This window comes from Lingula anatina, chromosome 2 (genome assembly GCF_051362555.1).
Source record: "Lingula anatina isolate TDL-2025a chromosome 2, LinAna3.0, whole genome shotgun sequence".
Taxonomy (NCBI): Eukaryota; Metazoa; Brachiopoda; class Lingulata; order Lingulida; family Lingulidae; genus Lingula; species Lingula anatina.
The window spans coordinates 27260790-27280214 of NC_141768.1; the positions used below are offsets into that span (position 1 = coordinate 27260790).

General features: G+C 37.9%; 1 protein-coding gene across 3 annotated transcripts; it reads left to right on the top strand.

Annotated features, from left to right (window-relative positions):
• Positions 1 to 1706: 1706 nt before the first annotated feature.
• LOC106179600 (uncharacterized) lies at positions 1707 to 18644 on the top strand. Of its 3 annotated transcripts, XM_087003926.1 has the most exons (24): positions 1710 to 2239; positions 6345 to 6625; positions 7269 to 7463; positions 7762 to 7929; positions 8245 to 8304; positions 8654 to 8788; positions 9090 to 9134; positions 9368 to 9493; positions 9796 to 9840; positions 10698 to 10760; positions 10948 to 11004; positions 11410 to 11428; positions 11666 to 11715; positions 11922 to 11975; positions 12308 to 12376; positions 12734 to 12830; positions 13169 to 13282; positions 13870 to 13998; positions 14734 to 14928; positions 15224 to 15421; positions 15754 to 15900; positions 16290 to 16461; positions 17331 to 17445; positions 17836 to 18644. In XM_087003926.1, the coding sequence occupies exons 1-24, from the start codon at positions 2176 to 2178 to the stop codon at positions 18091 to 18093; spliced, it is 2856 nt and encodes a 951-aa protein (XP_086860052.1). In that variant the 5' UTR covers positions 1710 to 2175; the 3' UTR covers positions 18094 to 18644. The 3 variants fall into 3 exon arrangements, with proteins under 3 accessions (XP_086860053.1, XP_086860052.1, XP_013418768.2); XM_087003927.1 differs by lacking the exon at positions 7762 to 7929 and having other exon boundaries at positions 1707 to 2239; XM_013563314.3 differs by lacking the exons at positions 7269 to 7463; positions 7762 to 7929 and having other exon boundaries at positions 1711 to 2239.
• The last annotated feature ends 781 nt before the right edge of the window (positions 18645 to 19425 follow it).

Genomic DNA, 19425 nt, shown 5'->3' on the forward strand with positions numbered 1-19425 from the left:
TAATTATTTGCTTCCTAAACACGACTTTTCCAAACTCCGTTGTACCTTTTAGCAAAAACATTTATCACGCAGATGAAAAACTTCAACTTTTCAACATTTGTATACTGTTGGCCAACTATATTGATATTGTGCGGTCCACAAATGCACACTGCCATGTGTTTTTCTGGGTGCTCATACATGTACCACGGGGCCGATGTAAACAAACCAGAAAAGTCTGTGCAATCTTTAAATCTCATTTGGCCACTATCCTAACATTCTGTTGACCAAGGAGCAAGCTTTTATTGACACGCCTTCAGCTGTTGACTCGGTTAGATAACGATTCATTCGCATTCGACCAAATATGATTATTGCGTAATTTTTATGACAGTGTGTCTATTTGCATGGAGACTATAAGAGTGAATATGCCCATCATATAGCAAACTGAAGATGAAATAATTCATGATGGTTAAAACAGCGTTCGGGGCGTGGCCCAGTGTAGCTGTGTCACACAATCCCATGGGTATAAGGAAGCAAATGTTTAGCCATACGATTGAGCTGAAATGGTGTCCTTTCTCTATGATTGCGTCAAAGAGAATACCGCCTAAAAGGCACCATGAATTATTCAATTAGTCAAATAACTAGCAAGCATTCTAGCCCAAAATAAAAGTGAAATCAGAGCTCGTTTTGATACCAGTCTACATACGGCATTTCATTTACCATACGTAACACCGCACGACAAGTGTTTCTGCGTTATTTCCGTCTTCGAAAACCCCATAATGCTCTTCATGATATTACATGAATGAAAGAATTTTGCTTTATTCCATCATCAGACCGTTGGCCTCCTTTCATAAGCATGGCCACGAACTTGACAGTACATATCGAGGCACAAATGGGCGCTAATGAAAATTCAATTAGAACCTGATAAGCGTAATAAAAACTGTCAAGTAGGGCCTATATTTAAGTGATAAAGTTGTACATCAGCGACTATTTATTCTTGGACACAAAAGTTGTCTGATTTTCCCATGTATTTTTTTTAATTTTTTCACATGATTGGTGAATCACTATAAACATAGATGCATATGGAAAATAAATAACCTTGTTCTTGCTGTTTCTGTACCAGATGCGAAGGAATAAGTCTAAATAAGGAATAAAAAAGTATAACTCGTGTGACATTAGGAATATGTTAGACTATGTGATGTATCAAGTATACTGACTGAATAAAAATTAGGAAATAGAAAATCAAAATTCACTGAATTTCTTTTCGTATAAGCTTGTCCATGTCGTTCCGCAAGAGCGAAATGCTATCCATTTACAACATTTTACCTCCAAGTGACTATACACAAAATCACTTATCAGTATATATTATTATGTAAATAAATTAATGATCACGTGCCATTAAAAAGGGGTAGAGAGATAAACTTATTTCATCTTTTTTCATCACAAAAATCCATTTTAAATATGAAGCTGTTGTTTAGGGAAAAAAATCGAGAAACATCGCACTGTTAACAGCTTGATCCTACAGAGTTGACGCTTGTTATCTACATACGCCGTTTCCTTTGAGCCTACATTTAAACCGACCAGAATAATTAGTGCTGAACACCTCCAAGTCATGTAGATACCACGCATTTCTGAGATTTTCTTTCATCTTTTCCATTTTTTTTCGCCCAGTACGAGTCTGTTTGTTAAGGATTACCAGGCTGACAAGCACCGGTCCCGTGTTTTTACTTGTTTTACATTGAGTATTGAAATGCGTCGGCGTTGACGTATACGTAGCATTATGACAATCCCATTGGTTCTTTTACTTCGATTCTCTCAGACCACTTGACCACGACCTAAGGGTGACCTATCCCTTCTTGGTGTGGGCTTCGGATGAAAGGTTAGATTGTACAATTATTTACAGTTCAGCTCAACAAGGTTTGTCTTCTTTTCTTTGTGCTTTTCAAACTCCGTGGCAGGTGGAAATTTAGAACGCTTCCAGGCACGCAGCGCTTAAAGGCCGAGGCGGAGAATCGGGTGTCTGTCGGCATTAGTCGGTGATCTGTCCCCTTATCTGAGCGTGATTGCAGACAGCCATACCTGGCGGACCCGGCGTAAGGACAACACACGAGGGAAGAGAACGCACGTGAAAAGTGGGATGTTTTAAAGAAGGCAGACCCAGAAATGTAATACCTTTATTTCAAAATCAACGCCAACAACATGAGACGTGTGTTGATTTGGATCTGTGTTGCCTTTGTGATAGCGCTGCTGATAACAGAATTAGGTAAGTATTTTTGTTGAACTAAAAAAAATGATTAATTGGTTTTGTATTTATATCACACCTTTGCTATTGGCAGTTCGGGGATGTTGGAGGTAAATATCAGAAAGGCGCTGTGTATGTATGTGGCGGCATTATGTCACCGATTTTCTTCATCAAGTGCGGTTACTTCATAACGTGCATTATTTCCTAACCTTAACGTGGTTGTTATTTGTCCTGTTTAACGCAGAATACCGAGTGTTCCACGCGACTGGCCAATATTCAGCACAATTAGCCCTCGATAAAAGACTTCACGGGTTCTTGCTAGAGATTTTATGCATTCATCTGCTCGATTTGGCGGTCGTGATCTAACCGTCTGGCGGTCATGTTTTTTTTCTGTTTGGTGCCACAAGGTGAGCAAAAGCTGTTTATGTGGTGCAATTGCTCGTAGCCGGTTGTGTAATATTCAAAATATTAATTGTGCGTTACCTTTTTAAGAGTAAGGGCACGCACTGGCCGACAGCACTCTCTGCATTTTAAGAGAGAGAAAATGAACGGTCAGTGTAATTGGGAAACCAGTCTTGACGGTATATACTGATATATTACAAAAAAATACAATGTATTTTAGAAACCCTGTCTACGCGCAGTAGGCATTTGGGCAAATTGATTATTAATTAATGAATTAATGAATTAATTAATTGTATTTAAAGTAGAAAAAATGTATATTTCATTTTTTGACAGCCCGGCAAGTATGCATTGCTATCTTGAAATTGAATTACACTTTTCATTCTAAATTACTTCAGCAGTGTCGAGATAATTTTATATCGGTACATGATGCTTTCCCTCCTTTACCAAACACGAGACAAAAGTTTAGCTTCCCTTACTCTACCCATTTCTAGTTTTGGACTTGCACATATCAAACCAAAACCCAACAAACGTGCGCCCGAGCGCTCCATTGAGAAAATTATGTATTTCTGTTGCGCGTCAAACAAGAATGTACATATACACCCATTAAGTCCTGTTAGCTTTGCCATACAAAGGCGCGAAATGTTGTAGTTTGTCTTAAGACGTTAGGACAAGGTCCGCCTAACTCAAACACAATGTGATAAGGCGCTATCTGCTAAGCTCCACATCCACACAGTTATTTCTGCCAAATATTGCAGAGAACCTCGAGGTGCTCCCTAATTTATTGCCACACTGCTGTTTGGTGTGTGTCAAACAAGATTAGATGTGTACATTCGGTCAGTGAGAGCAGCCCACCATACTAACTGGTCAATCCAACTCTCGGGGGTGGGCGTGGGGTGGTGTGTGTGTGTGTGTGTGTGTGTGCGCGCGCGCGGAGGGGATCTGTTTGGGATTAAATCATGCCGACTTTTGTATCTATTGATTTATAGGCATCTTAATTCTTACTTTTCTTTAGCTGAATCTATTTAAGTGCTCGCAGAGTCGATGGGGTCCGACAATCATATTAAACAAATGATATAAAACATTTTTTAAAAAGATGAATGTTTCATATGTCAAGGGACAGTGTGGTTATAATTATGCATAGTTTTGTGGGGAAAATATTGCTGCAATTCAGTTTAATGTTTCTCCTTCATAAAACTTTTTTCAGAAGAAAACATGCATAAACGTGTTGAAGTTAACGAATTGCTGACAGAATACAATTTAAAAAAAGATGTGAACTGTGAATAAGTAATCAATGAAGTAAAAAGAATTTGCGATGGTCATACAAATCATCACCCCCCCCCCCCATCCCCATTCCTCGATCTATAGGACACAGTATTTAACCACAAAGGTAGCTTACAAAAGTCCATTTCCTGTGTGTAAGCTCACTTTTGACCATAATAAGAAGTATGTGAAGAGCCCCACTATGACAACATCAAAGTGTGAGTACAACTAGTCTGTTGACATTTATATTAAAAATAAGTATAAAGAAAACATTCCGACTGGTTCTGATCCGTCTCCAAACACTCTCATCTATATAGTTAAATTTAGAATACACACTGGCCGATTTATAATATTTGTGTCAAGACTCTAAAGCTCGGATATGCAGTCAGGTGGGGGGCCTTGCCGGTAGACATACCGACTTAACGACACAATTTGATGTTTGTCTAAATTAAGAATAATGGTCAGTTTTTTTCACATAATTGTTCTACACTATATGGTACACATGATATGTAATATATCTGGCAAAGTAGACCAATGATAAAAACTTGCGTAGGCTCAAACAAATATGTATATCTGTAACCTCATTCCCTACAGACACTTAAACAAATTTACTATGTTCGTGATAAGCGAAAAATGATAAAGCACAACTTGTAAGTACCCCAAGTACTTTCAGAGACGGAATTATTGACGGTTTTAAGCACAACCCAAAACATTGACACTGCGGCATCGTAAAGCATATGTTTATTTTAAACATCATATTTCGCGTGGCCGGATATGTTTTTCTTGCCTTCTCTTACACCAGCAGTATAAAAATTATTCTGACGTGAATCAAATTTTAAGATTTACAAAAGGAATCTAACATCACAGGACGGGCTGTTAGTTTTAATATGGTTCAAAAAGAACTTGTTTTACGCTCTTGATTTCACAAAAGTTTAGTACTACGCTTGGTCGTTGCCTGCTTTCGTGGCCTTTTCGCGTTTAAACCAAAAAACTATTTCCCTGACGTCAAACCTGGTAAAAAAAAAAAAACCTTTTAAAGATTCTTATAGAATCATTTGTAAAATCCTTTTTTTTTTTGGGATAAGAAGAAAGCACATCTTTTCTTTCCGTTTATGCAAAGTACCCTGGAATTCAAAGTACTGACGGCGATTCTCATCAACCTACATGTACAAAATTCTTTTTCGTCCTGGCACGCATGTACCCCCACCGGTTACATGGAAGAGTGTCCTATAAACTGTCAAACTTGGATTGGTATTGAGCTACAATATCATAGAAGCAGTCATTAACAAATTACAAAACAGAATTGATATTGGCAATGTGCCGATACAAACAAAAATAAACATCAGCATCATCACCATCATCATTCTCAAAATTTAACATGATCACAGTTATGACCTCTTTGACTAATAACTTGATCTTATTCTAGTATTACACATATCATCACAATAATTATAATCATCTCTCTTCCTCCATCCATCTCTCTCTCTCTCTCTCTCTCTCTCTCTCTCTCTCTCTCTCTCTCTCTGGCAGCTCAACTCTTATCAGCGTTATCAAAAAGGGCGCTTAACGCCTGTACACAAATTAAGCAGACGACCATGTTAAACCCTACTTCACATTAGGTCAGCAAAGAATTAGACTCGGTATTAAGTACAAGAATAATCCAGGTGTTTGAAATCACCTCCGATGTCTGCTTTGGACAAAACACAATATTAAAGATAGTTGCAAACGTTTTAGTTAGTATGAATAATTCATGAAATGATGTTGCGGTGTGGATGGCGGCCAATTTCCCCAGCAGCTGCGTAGGGCAGCGCTCGCTTGAATTATAGATCAAACGACAAAACTGACAGTACTTAACCTTGTTATTGAGTTAGTATTGAAGCATCATAACCTTGAGATGGGACCTTGGTGTATATGGATGATGACAAAGCATCCAGTTCATCTATAAAATGTGTCCCTTTCTTTGCTCTCCGACCTAACACACGACCTTAGTTTGTTCCAAAGAGAGAAGTCTTTTTAATTTATTACGGCAACAATTGCTATAGCTACACCCACTATGACAGCTGGCAATTCGAAATAACTTGAGACTCTTTGGTGTCTTATAAGGTGAAGTCGCAAACATGGTCTTCTGGATTTCGCTATCGCTATGCTGACCTAACACAAGAAAAATTCTACAGTGTATGCCACACTTTCTTCCTGGTATCTCCTTTATGACTCAAATTGACATTTAATCAAGCAGAAAATGTTTCACCTCTTATTCCATCCCCGAAAATAAATAATTAAAGACCAGCTGTGTCATTTTCGTTATATAGTATGATTTTACATTGAAAGAGAGGTGACTGATTTTCTTACGTGGTTGAAGGACAGAAAAAAACTAAACGCTAAAGTGTATCACCTTTTTGGCAGATTTAACTTTTAAATGAATACATGCTTCCTTTGTCATAGTTAATTCCAATTTATATTTCAGATGCAAGGAAAAACAAAACCCGGGGCCGTGGTAGAAAGCACAGAAGGAAGAACAGAAAAAGAGCAAACAAAACTGATCTGTCTGAATTACATAATTCCGGGGTTGAACTATTTACTCTCCCTCTAAATTCAACAGAAATAAATGAAAGTGAAAAGCCTAAAAGTCGCAGAAAAAAGAAGAAGAAGAAGAAGAAAGAGGACGAGGATTTGCCACAGGGTGATGACCCAAGAAGGGGAGACATACCAATAGCTCTTGCATACTGGAACACCTCAACTTCTCCGGTAGGTGGCGCTGCTAGGATAGCGTCTTAATGTAGTGTTAATCAAGTTGGTGTTTATTTTATTCACATTACTCCAGAACAGTAGCACAGTTTTTCAATACTAGACTTAACATTTGTGGTCTGGCTTCTACTAGTTTAGTTGCTATCGAGGTGTGTCTTGCTACCAACCCAAGTAGACTAGCCTGTATTTAACATGGCATCGTCGTGTGTTTAGAAACATTTTAGAAGATAATAAATGCTTCCTCAAAGTTCAATGTTAATGTTGACGTGTTTTAAGTGACCCAAACACTATACAAGGCTTACAGACAATGCAAGCGAAATTAGCTTGAAGTCTGACGTCACGCCCTAGTTTTTTTAAATTGTTTTTATGGATATAATGATTGTTTACGGAAAATTTACAAAACAAAATAGCAAACAAACAATTAGAATAACAAATTTCATTGAAAACAAAGTAGACTTGGGACGCATTCGGTGGGAATATTGGTTGTCACTTGGATATCTAAGCAGTTGTGTTAAGGTTAACCAAAAAGGATACCTTAATAAGAAAACTTCCATATCCCTTGGACGTGCTTTTCACAAATATTTTAAAACCAAATCCAATAAGCAAAAAAATAACGCAATGCCTTATGCATGTCTGTTTCTAGGCTCCTTCAAATGTGGTGGACGGTGCGTTGGTAGGTAAAGATTTAGAGCTACCTCAAAGCGACGATAGTAATAGAGGTCAAAATGATGGAGGGTGGTGGGACCTTTTTGGAGGGAATGAAGACCCAACTGACGCACCTAAGAATGCAACTCGTCCTACTTCTAGTTCACAGAAACCCACCCCGCCATCCACTAAGGTAAACTTACTCAGCAAAAACAGTAATTGTATAAAAAATCTTAAGAAGTCTCCAAACAGAGACCTGTTAAAGTGTTTGTTCCGAACATACTCGAATCACAAATATGCATAAGATTTATGTTAAACGGTGATTAGCGTGGAGTTCACTTTAAAGAGCGCAAAGTTAACTTTCTGAAAAACAAAATAAATAAACTGATGTGCAATCACTCGTGACGGAAACGTCCGATAATTGACGGCTTATATTAACCAATCACATTGTGTGTGACTTCTGAAAGTAACACAGGATTATTGAATTTCAGCCATTTTACAAAACAACCACCACCACTACTACACCTACCACTACTACTAGAACTAGTACTACTACTACCACTACTACTACCACTCGCAGAGACGATCGCTTTTCCATAGACCCCGCTTCTGTAGTATTCGGTAGAGGGGACTTAACCCCTTTCTCAAATGTTGTAGACGTAAGTCATTAGACGATAACATTTTAATGTTAAAAGAGTTTATTATCATTTTTTATTGTTTCATTTATTTATTTATTTATTTATTATTATTTTTTTTCTATAGTTGATTGCATATCAGGCTATTAATATAAATGAAATAACTTTGATATATTATAATAAAAATCTTTGTGTGAACACTCAGATAATTAACGTCACTAATTAGTAAAAGAGTCACTGACACTGAACATTACTGATCGGATAACATATATATTATTATCTATTAACCATAAATATTCATTTAATTTAAATATATGTGGTCATGTGCATCTTTTTCAGTACGAAGGACAGTGTGACCGTCGCACAGCCTGTCAGTGCTACACACAACAAGGAAGGCCGGTAAGGTTCACTGGCAGAGAATATTAAAAGAACACACGATCCTAGCACGTTGCGTAAAACGAATATTTTTTATTTTATTTATTTTACTATTTTAATAAGATAATTGACTGTCTTAAGTTACAGACCAAAAAATTCGGTCTAACCAGTTAAAGATAAATCCATATTACTCCACATCAGGCCTGTTGTCAGAAAATTCAAATGGAGGGAGGGGGGTCTCCTGGAAAAGTAGACTTTTTTATTCCTACTTACTAAATACCTCATTTTTTCATTTAGAAACTGTATGTGTACTCTTGTAGCCTGTGATGTCTATGTTTACAAGATTGTAATATGATGAATTTTTTTACCGCAGGGAATCCAGGGAGAGAAAGGTGATAGAGGGGACAGAGGTTTGCCGGGTATCCAAGGGGAAGACGGCACAGTCGGCCCCCTTGGACCCAGAGGCCTCGACGGTGAAAAGGGCGACGCTGGTGGGAAGGGAGAAAGGGTAAGAAAATTGACTACTGCAAATATTAAAAATCATGGAGAGAAATGTAGAAAAGCTTTTATTGCACGCAGAAGAAATTATTATTCATAAAGGTGTAAGGTGATCTTTTTGTAAAATATCACTGGTATTTTTTGTTCCAGAACGCAATTAAAGTTCGTATAACAGAGTAGTATTTTGCCTTTTAATCTTTTAGTTTGCATGAACGAATGGTCGTGCTTTTAACATGATATTAAAATAAAATAGAATTAATTTCATTAAACAATTAAGCACAAGGACTAATTGGTTTTCCCTTATACCGCAGGGCTCACAAGGCGTGCCTGGTACACCCGGTTTACCCGGACCACCGGTAGGTGTCGTTATCTTTGGAAACAAGCCTCGTCAAAGTGATTATGATCTTAAAAATAAACGAGTAACACACACAAACAAAAAACGAAAGCAATTATAAAAATAGATACTTAAGTGAATACGTTTTGCACACGGGGAAGTATAGTGCATGTAACCTCCATGGCTTTGTTACCAAAGCAAGGTGAAATTATTCAGAAATTTAAAAAAAAGGTTGTCATTTGTTATTTCTGACAGGGCCTGGAAGGACAGCAGGGCCGGCAGGGATTCCCGGGCATCGCTGGACTGGAGGGACAAGAGGGTCCCAAGGGATCCAAGGGAGACCCAGGGAGAAACGGTTACGATGGCCTACCTGGGCCACCGGTAACAGATTATTGCCTATTTTTCATTCGTTCTTTATTTATTTCACGTATTTGTGAAATACAGAATACAGAGACAGTATGAATATACTTGACAAGAATGTATAATAATAATAATAATAATAATAATAATAATAATAAGCTTTAGAGTGAATTAGAGTAAATGTGCTCAGATGCGCTACGAATGAGAATTACATGTATAACGAATATCAATTCTGAAAAAAATCTGACCAAGGTGTTTTTTGCGTCTTGAATATCTTTACATAAAGTATTTCAAGTTAGTTCAATTTCTGTTCTGACTTCTAGGGACCAAAAGGAGACCGGGGATTTGATGGGCGCGATGGATTTAAAGTAAGGAAATAACATAAACATCATATAATAAGCAACTGTAAAAGCTTGAATCTGTCTGGAGCATTGAATCATATGGCACTCAAACTTTATAAAAAATTTATACTTTTTAAACTATAAAATATTTAAGGATTGTTTTATTTCATGTGGTCTGTTAAGGGTTTAGTTTTCCAAATCCCTTGCACCAGAGTCTTTGGCTGATGTGGCTCTGTAGGTTATGCAGGGGACAATGGGGTCCGTGTCTTTTCGTGATCTCTGAATTTTTATAGATGTTTACCGTCACCCTTCAAGTGCTTTGCTCCAGCATTATAAACTTTGCTTACTTAACTCTCAGGATATGCAGGTATTTGCAGACTTCTTCAGTCCGATCCTTTATCAAGACAAAAACACACGGCAGACCATTGTAGTGGTACATCTGTAGACTATATGTGCGCTAAATAAATTCTAATCTTTATGTTCGAAAGAACGAATATATATTACTGCCCTTGCGGTGCCTTTCGCTCCGCACCTCCCTTTTGACAGTGCGCTTTGCATTACTCATAACTAATTATCAGGTCAAAAGTCACGTATGAAGAAATAAATATTTTGAAATCCATGTGGAAGCAGATAACTGCGATATCGGTCACTCACTATCAGACCTGCCTTGCCTCTGTCAGTGATACGGCCAGTCCCGTTTCGTCTCTCCATATAATAAAACTTCATGTTATCTTTTTGTAAAATATATAGTGGCAATATACCAAATAGATGATATTTGATTTCGAACCAAAGTGTTTATTCATGTGAAATTTGTCCTTATAGCATCAGTCGATTGGTCGAACTATATCAAGTAAAATAATGGATCGGCTGTTTCTGAATTTCAGGGCTCTAAAGGTGAATTAGGAGACCCGGGTTTGCGAGGACTTCCGGGATGTGACGGATTCAATGTAAGTTGTATCATATAATAATAATAATAATAATAATAATAATAATAATGGTTAGGGTTAGCCTGACCTAAGTGGGTCAAAATCTAGGGCGAGGCTCACCTGTACAAATAAATGTGAAGCGGGCTCTCTATCATGGCGGACTCTCTGTCACGTTACATCGGTCAAGTTGTCATCTTTACGATTGCAGGGTACCAAAGGCGACAGAGGCGACATTGGTCCTCCCGGTCCTTATGGTGGTCCACGGGTAAGCCGAAAATAAATAACCCATCTGCATTACTTCTTGTCTCCAAGTATCTCGTTATTTTTCTCGAATTGTTGATAATTTGCTGTAATAGAAACCAGAAGCCAAATGTTGGGGCAATACTCTAAAATAGCGGTTTTTTTATATTCATTATCATTATATTTAACTTTATCATTTAGATAGATGACAATTTTCATATTATCTCCTGTGTTTGATTTTATCTGTTCGAGTAAAAAAAGAGGATCGGTCTTTGGGCATTTGAGGCACATAAATCTTACTTACGCCATTAATTTTTGTAGTTGTAATTTGCTCAAATTAAAAAAAATGTATTTGTGGTGAGAAAACGTTAGAATGTTGTTAGAATCGCAAACACTGCTCGATACAATACGTTTCCTTCCTAATTTCCAGGGGGATCCAGGACAAAAGGGTAAAGTTCTTATTACATTAACTAAAAAACACAGAACGTCAATAGTATGTGTTTCTCTTTTAAAGCTTTTATTAAATTTTCAATAAATAAATAAATAAATTACCATTCATTTTGAACGCGTCATCTTTAGTATCATAATTGTGTTTTGATATTTGACATTATATTATCCTGTAGGTTAACCCGACAGTAAAATCAAAATGTATTGGTATATATATATATATTGTTTTTTTATTTTAGGAGAGGAAGGGGTGCCTGGTCGTAGTATTGTTGGACCACGAGGACAAAAGGTACACTGTACTCTAATTTGTTACAAGAAAACTAATGCTGTACTAGCTTCATAACGTAAATCGACGTATAATTTAGAGTATATGATCAACAGTTTTGTTTCACATATTTGAGTAAATCTCAATTATCGATATGGTCAGTAGAACAGAGTAATTAAGTATAGATTTTCTCATCATAGTTATTCATCATTTACCGTTTTTATCATCAGGGAGACCGTGGCGTGCCAGGCTTACATGGATTTAACGGAGAGAAAGGCCAAAGAGTAAAAATAACTATTTACTGGCGTGAAGCTCTTTAGTACAGACAAAAAAATTTATCCGTAAAAATTACCAAACTTGAAAATAAGTGTTTAGTTTTATTATGATATTTCTTCTTTTCACGCCAAAAACTATATAATTCTATTATAAGGCTGTCCAAGTGCTGTTCTTTAAAACATTTTAATAGTACAAATAGGCCTCTAATGGAGACATTATTTAAAATGGTCTCATGCTTTAATCAGTATTTTCAGTAATGGACATAACCACTATAATGCTCTTGAATGTAAGAAATAAAGAGTCGTAGTCCAAATCATTACGTTTTTTATCTGTGTTTTAGGGTGACACGGGCCTTACAGGAGACATGGGACCTCCTGGATTTGGATATAAAGGAAGTATAGGCGACAAGGTACAGAAATAATTGCCAATTTCATCGCCGCTTAACATTTATATTGAACATGTGTATATATCAGTCTCTTATCTATAAGGGCTTTGTAAAAATAAAAAAAGTTAGTTAAGAAACGCGTTAAGATGTTTAAATGGGCATTTTACTGACAAAGGTTAAGTAAACCATTCAGCTTGGTTGTCTCATATTTAAGTAAGTTTAAAAACCATTGAAAATCATAAAACACTCTACCATATAAGGAGAGCATTGGATAGTTCATCAATATCATAGTTCGTTTTGCAAAATACAGACTATTATTCTTATCGATATATTGTTATATATTATATGATATATTAAAAATATAAATATATGTATCATCAGGGAGACAAAGGGGACAGGGGAGATACAGGTTTCCCAGGTCCGAGTGGCTATACAGGACCCACAGGGGAAAAGGGGGACCGAGGGGCTGGGTATCCAGGTAGGGGGCGCAATTTACTTATCCGTCTTTTTAACTGATATTCAGGCTAAGTTTATTTTTCATATGCTGCAGACTGATTAAAGATACCATTAATATAGGTAAAAATGTTTTTTATTCAGATGTGGGTTAATACACTTTACCTTTGTATATTCCAGTTTAATGCTTTTTAAAACTGAACGTCAAACGATGAGAGTCCGTAGTTGAAAGCAAACGCATGCGGTTTAATACAATTTTATATTAAATCACATTAAAAGAAACGACGTATTATTAACCTGTATAGGTGGATTCTTATAATCTCATAAATATATAATCTCATATAATCTAACATGGTCTTGTAGGCGTAAAAGGAGACATAGGTCCACCAGGTCTGATGGGTTTCCCAGGTCCGGAAGGTCCTGCTGGTCCGCCTGGCCGGGACGGCATCGGGAGACCAGGACAGAAGGGCGAAGAAGGTAGGTAGTGCCTTGAAACGTATCATTATTGGAGCTGGTGACACTATTCAAGCTTTCCTTAAGCCCTCTTTACACTGTCTTTTCTGCGTCCCGTAGTACGGCCCCGTTTGAGAATAAAAAAATATACTTTACGTGCCAACAACTGGCTAGTCATTGAGCATTCATTCTTCAACCAAAGCGATGCTTGTGCCTCCTTTCTACGACCACAGGGATGCCAGTTTCATGGTCGCACTAAGGATGCAGGAAGGACACCGTCCAGTGTAAAGGGGGTTTAAGTAGAAACATGTATTATTATTGGAGCTGTTGACACTATTTGAGCTTTCCTCACAGACTGTACGTTTTTCGATAATTCCTCTTTTCATCTGAACATTAGCATTACACTGGTAGCAATAGAAATTCAGTTTCTTTGGTGGATCCTAGAAGTAGAGGTATGGTACACGTATAGAGAGAGATCCACCTGTTATATACATGAGATAATGATAATAATTCAAACGAGACCACATTCCTTTAATATAGGTATGCACTTTTGATTATGTTATAATACAATATATAATGATCTGTACATCTGCCGTGCATTTGCTTTTTAGGTCGCCAAGGTTACAGTATCACCGGACCCCCGGGACCACAGGGAGTTAAAGGGGAACAAGGTGACCAGGGTTTCGTTGGACCCCCTGGTTTCGAGGGCAGAAAAGGGGAGAGAGGTTTCGGGGATAAAGGTTAATATATACGTTTAAGTGTTTTTCTCTGTAGAGTTTACATAGAAAAGTATATTTCCTTTTCTAATATAACTCCCATTTTGGGAAAAAATCATTTGCTATGTTTAATAATTATATGTTTTGGTGAGTAATATGTATATCTCTGATACTGGAACTTACATTAGCAACTGGCCGACGTTGCCGCATGTCAACAAATTAAGTGACCAGTCCATCCAGGGTTGAGATCGCAACATCGACCAGTTGCTAATGTAAGCTCCAGTATCAGAGCTACATACATTTCTTATTCTAATTCTACTGGATGACTAAATACATTCACTCAGTTTTAAATGTTGTGGCGTAAACAGGAGTCGCCCAGCGAAAGATTTCAGGTTAAGCTTAGGAGGAAAGACTGTGATCACCACTCGTATATTTGACGGTGTTGACTTAACATATTAATTAAAGGTGTCGCGAAAATATCTTTGTATTTTTAAAATAAACATGTGCAATATGGCATCCAAAAGTGTGTGTGTGTGTGTGTGTGTGTGTGTGTGTGTGTGTGTGCATGCGTGGATGAGAAAACTGGCGAGAAAGCTCTTGTGTAAAAATACTTGAAGACAACCTATGTAAAATGACATAGTATACTCAAGACGAAGCTAGAAACTCTGCCTTAACAGGCAACATTTAAAATCTTAAAGCACAACGTTAGAGTCGTCAAAAAAAGTAATCTACTTCTTTGTTACACTTATATTAACTTAGGCGAAAAGGGTGAGGTGGGTCCTCGTGGAGACTACGGCCCCCCTGGTCCAATTACACCAGGTCCGAAAGGTGAACGGGGCGAACCTGGTGAGATTGGATTTCCCGGACCGCCTGGCCCTGAAGGTATAAGAGGATTTGAAGGTGGTCTGGGGTTCCCAGGTCCAGCGGGTCCAGTCGGTGCCAAGGGAGAAAAAGGTTAGTAAAAATATACATATATTTGACGCAAAGGGTTATAGAAAGTCTGGTTTCAAATAATGAAAATATACTTCTTTTCATTAATTTTAATTTAAAAATTTAATTTAAAATTAAATTTAATTTAAAAAATTAAATTTAATTTAAAAAAATTAAATTTAATTTAAAAATCAAAATTGCGCAAAATGCAAATGATAAATACTAACATTGTGAATGTAAAATCTTGGCCTTAAGAACAAAGAGGAGATGTCATTTACGACTATGTAAAACGTTAATTCCTGACATTTTCATCTCCCAGGTGAAGCAGTTCCTCTTTTCGGTCCGAAAGGAAAGAAAGGAGAACCGGGCTACGGCAACCCTGGTCCTATGGGCCCAGGGGGTAACAGAGGGGTCCCTGGACCCCCGGGCCCTATTGGACCACCAGGGTCCATTGGATTCCCTGGAAATCGAGGATTGGATGGACCACCAGGACGCACGGGTCGCATCGGAGCTCCAGGTAAACGACAGTACTAGATGAAAGATTTTAGAATGAGTAAGAGGTATTATATATGGCACAAAAATTATTTATAATACACTCTCAAGAAAAATCTTACTTTTACAGTGACGCGTAGATAAACGTGAATCTTAAAGTGTATTTTTCAAAATGTCATACAAATCTTTCTCGTATTATGACAGAATTGAAAATAGTAAAAAAATACAAATAATTCCTTGTAATATATATGTTACCTATACACATGCACCATTCTTTGCTTTGTACACTTATTGCTACACGTACATTTATCAAGTACACAATAATTATATATGAGTCTCTCGGTTGTGTAATCCTAGGTTCCCCAGGCAACTCTGCCTTCATCTATGCGCGCCATAGCCAGAAACGCGATCGCATCGTCTGCGCTCAAGGACACAGATTACTCTGGGAAGGCTATAGCTTACTACACACTGAAGACGACGGAAGATCCCACGTGCAGGATCTAGGTATTTTGTTAAGTCGCAGTATTTTCACAACATTTATATATGGTGGCAATTTTGCCAAGCGCAAAAGCTCATATTTTGGAAATCAAAGCTCCCAAAACATGAGACAGATTCGGTGAAATAGTTTTTTCATTGTCTCTTGTGCAATGATGATAAATGAGTAAAAACGCGTTTTCCCCTTTAAGTTATACATGAACCTAAAAGTGCTACCTTTCAACAACAACATCTGTCTTGAAGTTTCATCTCAAAGTTAATTTGACTTGTACTTAAGCCAACTTCTCTTTCGGTCAAAAGGGATCCTTTGTACCATTTTTCTATGAAAATTATTACATGAAATTCTCAAGAGGGGTTAAGACGGAGAATCAAATAAAAACCGTGTTAAAATATTTCAGGGCAAGCTGGGTCATGCATGCGGAAATTCAGCCCAATGCCTTTCATGTTCTGTAATATCAAGAACCAGTGCAACTACGGCAAGAGGACGGCCACGAGTTATTGGCTGTCCACAGACATGCCCATGCCCATGGTGCCAGTGACGATGGGAGATGCCGAGCCGTATATAGGACGGTAAGCACGTGAAACCCATGTGGAGACTGTCAAAAGTTTGATACAGTAGGCCTATTATGTGAGAGTTGACATAGGGTGCATTCCCAGAGATTTCGATCGATCCAGATATTTAGATCGACCTAACTCCTTGGGGGTTCACTCTAACACCCCATTCTCATAGATTAGATCGACCTACATTGGATCGACCTAACTCCCTGGGGGTTCACGCTAAATAGCTGTCAGCCGGGCGGACACGAAAGTTAATTACCCCTTAAAGCTTGTAGTAGGCGGGGACGGACACTTAAGGGGGATTATCTGACAGTAATCTAGTGAGACTCCCCGCGGTGATAGATCGATCTAAAAGTTGTGAGAACAGAGCCTAAATTGCAGTCAGCCGAGCGCGCACCATAGTTAATTACCCCCTTACAGCTTTTAGTAGGCGGGGCAGACGCTTAAGCCGGCTAAGCTGACAGTAATCTAGTGAGACTCCACACAGGGAAAGATCGATCTAAAATCTATGGGAATGGGGTCATAGTGTCCGATTGATCAAAGTCCAGTACATCATCCCAAGGAAATTGTATTCTGGAAAGATATGATCTCATTCTATGACATGTATAAATGTCCGTCTGTCAGATTCAAACAGAAGTGGTGACAAAAACCAAACTTCCCCGCTTAAAACATGTCGTGATAAGAGAAGGTGGCATTTTATCACAATATTTTGGGGAAATATACCTAACTGAACGTTTTTAGGAGGATATTAGAGGTCAGTCTTGGGAGTTTGGCTAATGTGTACTCAAATCGACCACCTTTTGAATTGAAAGAATGCGAAATGCAGAAAGAAGGAATTACACATTTTTATAGATATGACACCCCACGTATTATATTTCCAGATGTGGAGTCTGCCAAGCTCCGGGTCCGGTTATAGCTCTTCACAGTCAAGACTCCGTCATTCCCACCTGCCCTGATGGGTGGAACGAGTTGTGGATGGGATATAGTTTCGTAATGGTATGTCTTGTGCGATTTTTAAACCTACGGTCATAACTTAGGTTTAATGAAATGCACGATGAGAAATTTATTGCGGTTACTTTGCAGAACGCAGTCGTTTCAGAAATCGCGACAATTTCATTGTTAGAATTTGATTTGGTTTGGACCATTTTTCTTAATGCAAATCAATGTCATATTTGATACAGTTGTTTCAGGAGATTGTCCGAAGTCAGTGTATTTTGTTGTACCCTCTACCAGGGTTACAGATTGATTTTCAATAAATATATATAGATATGTGTCTGGCTAGTTCTTAAAACTTTTCTCTACTGTCCAGTTTTAGCATGGAATTTTAATTTTGAAAATTCATCACTCAGCTGCTCTCTAATATATAGAGCACTTTTATTGCTTTAGCACGCCGTGGGTGCCATGGGAGGCGGCCAGCAATTGGCCAGTCCAGGTAGCTGTATGGAGCACTTCCGGATCAACCCATACATCGAATGTAACAGCCGCGGAGAATGCCACTTCTTCAGTGACAAGTACAGCTTTTGGTTGGTGTCAGTAAACGAAGATGAAGTCAGGCGTACTTTTGACAATATGAAAGGGAAAATATTAAAAGCTGGCTCATGGATGACAAAAGTCAGCAGGTGCATAGTATGCGCAGTTGGCTAATGTCTGAGATTAGTATATCCATCACTTAAAAGTAATGAATTGAGGAAAAACACAAGTAGCGTTTGAAATTCAGACTTTAAAAAATTTACCCATAAAACTCTTTATGAAACATTATATATAAATATATATGGGAGATGCCGATATAGTATTAATCATGATCTTGAAGGTTACATTTGATTCTTAAATTGTAAGTAACCAACTGATTTTTTTATTGAGTTATTGAATGAATTTGCATTGATTTATGAATATCAACTTATGTGTGATATGTGCCGTGCATCATCAATGCTCCAGACACTGCCATTACTTATTATTTAGGCGTTAAGAGCTGATCCACTTTCATTTGTTGATAGTGAATAATCTGTAGTTATCTGTGAAAGCATATTTGTTTTTCTCATGTTATCCTTAGTATCTACATGTATGTTATCTTTTTGTACCAGCGATTCGAACGGTAAATGTATTTTTATGACAGCCTTACTGCAGTTGGCGAATATTTTTTAAAGGTGATTGTCTTGAGGTTGATTTAATATTTACTGTGAAATATAACAAAAATAATTGCAATGCAGGAAGGGAAATTATTATTATTATATAAAGTATTATGGCATTTAGAAGTAGCAGTATTCTACAAGTGAAAAATCTTGATGTAACAACTGTGAGATCGCGGTGACGAGCGTGGGAGTAACCTTGAAAAAATTGCGCAAAACCCCGTTTGGGCGGAACGGATGTGATGGATTGTAAATGCAACTGTACATACCAGACTACATGTCATCGAAGGTGGCATGAGGAACACCGCTAACATTGGCCTGTCCATATTCAAGTATAGGGAAAGGAGGTGGCGAGTTCAAATTACCAATATTCCTTACCTTGTGCTAGTTTTCTTAGGCTTCTTCCAAACTGGGGTAGACAGGCCTCCCTGGTGTAACGTGACAGAGAGTCCCCCATATAGTAAGAGACTCTGCTTCCTATTCATTTGTACAGGTAATCCTCGCCCTAGATTATGGCCTACTTAGGTCAGGTTAGCTCTAACCATTATAATTATAATTAATGGGCGGACTTTCTATTACACGACCCCTCAGTTACACCGGTTATGAGCACTACCACTGTTTCCACACGAATTAGGCGAATTCACCTCGTGAGCTTGCTTGGTGGTCACGATAACCTAACAACCTAAGAGTTGACTAAAGAGTTGACGAGGGATTTGAGAAAAGTACTCTTCTTAGCGTTTCCACACCCACCTTGCCTGGCGACAACCACTGACTATTCACTCTTGAAAGAGAGTCTCCAAATTAGATAAAGAGACGACGAGTATCAGTTGCTTCAGTTTTACTTATTCAT

Excerpts from the sequence above, each read along its gene's own strand:
- LOC106179600 (XM_087003926.1), top strand. The coding sequence starts at position 2,176 with ATGAGACGTGTGTTGATTTGGATCTGTGTTGCCTTTGTGATAGCGCTG. Across the intron at positions 12,377-12,733 it reads AAGGAAGTATAGGCGACAAG|GGAGACAAAGGGGACAGGGG; the intron begins GTACAGAAATAA and ends ATGTATCATCAG. Across the intron at positions 12,831-13,168 it reads CCGAGGGGCTGGGTATCCAG|GCGTAAAAGGAGACATAGGT; the intron begins GTAGGGGGCGCA and ends ATGGTCTTGTAG.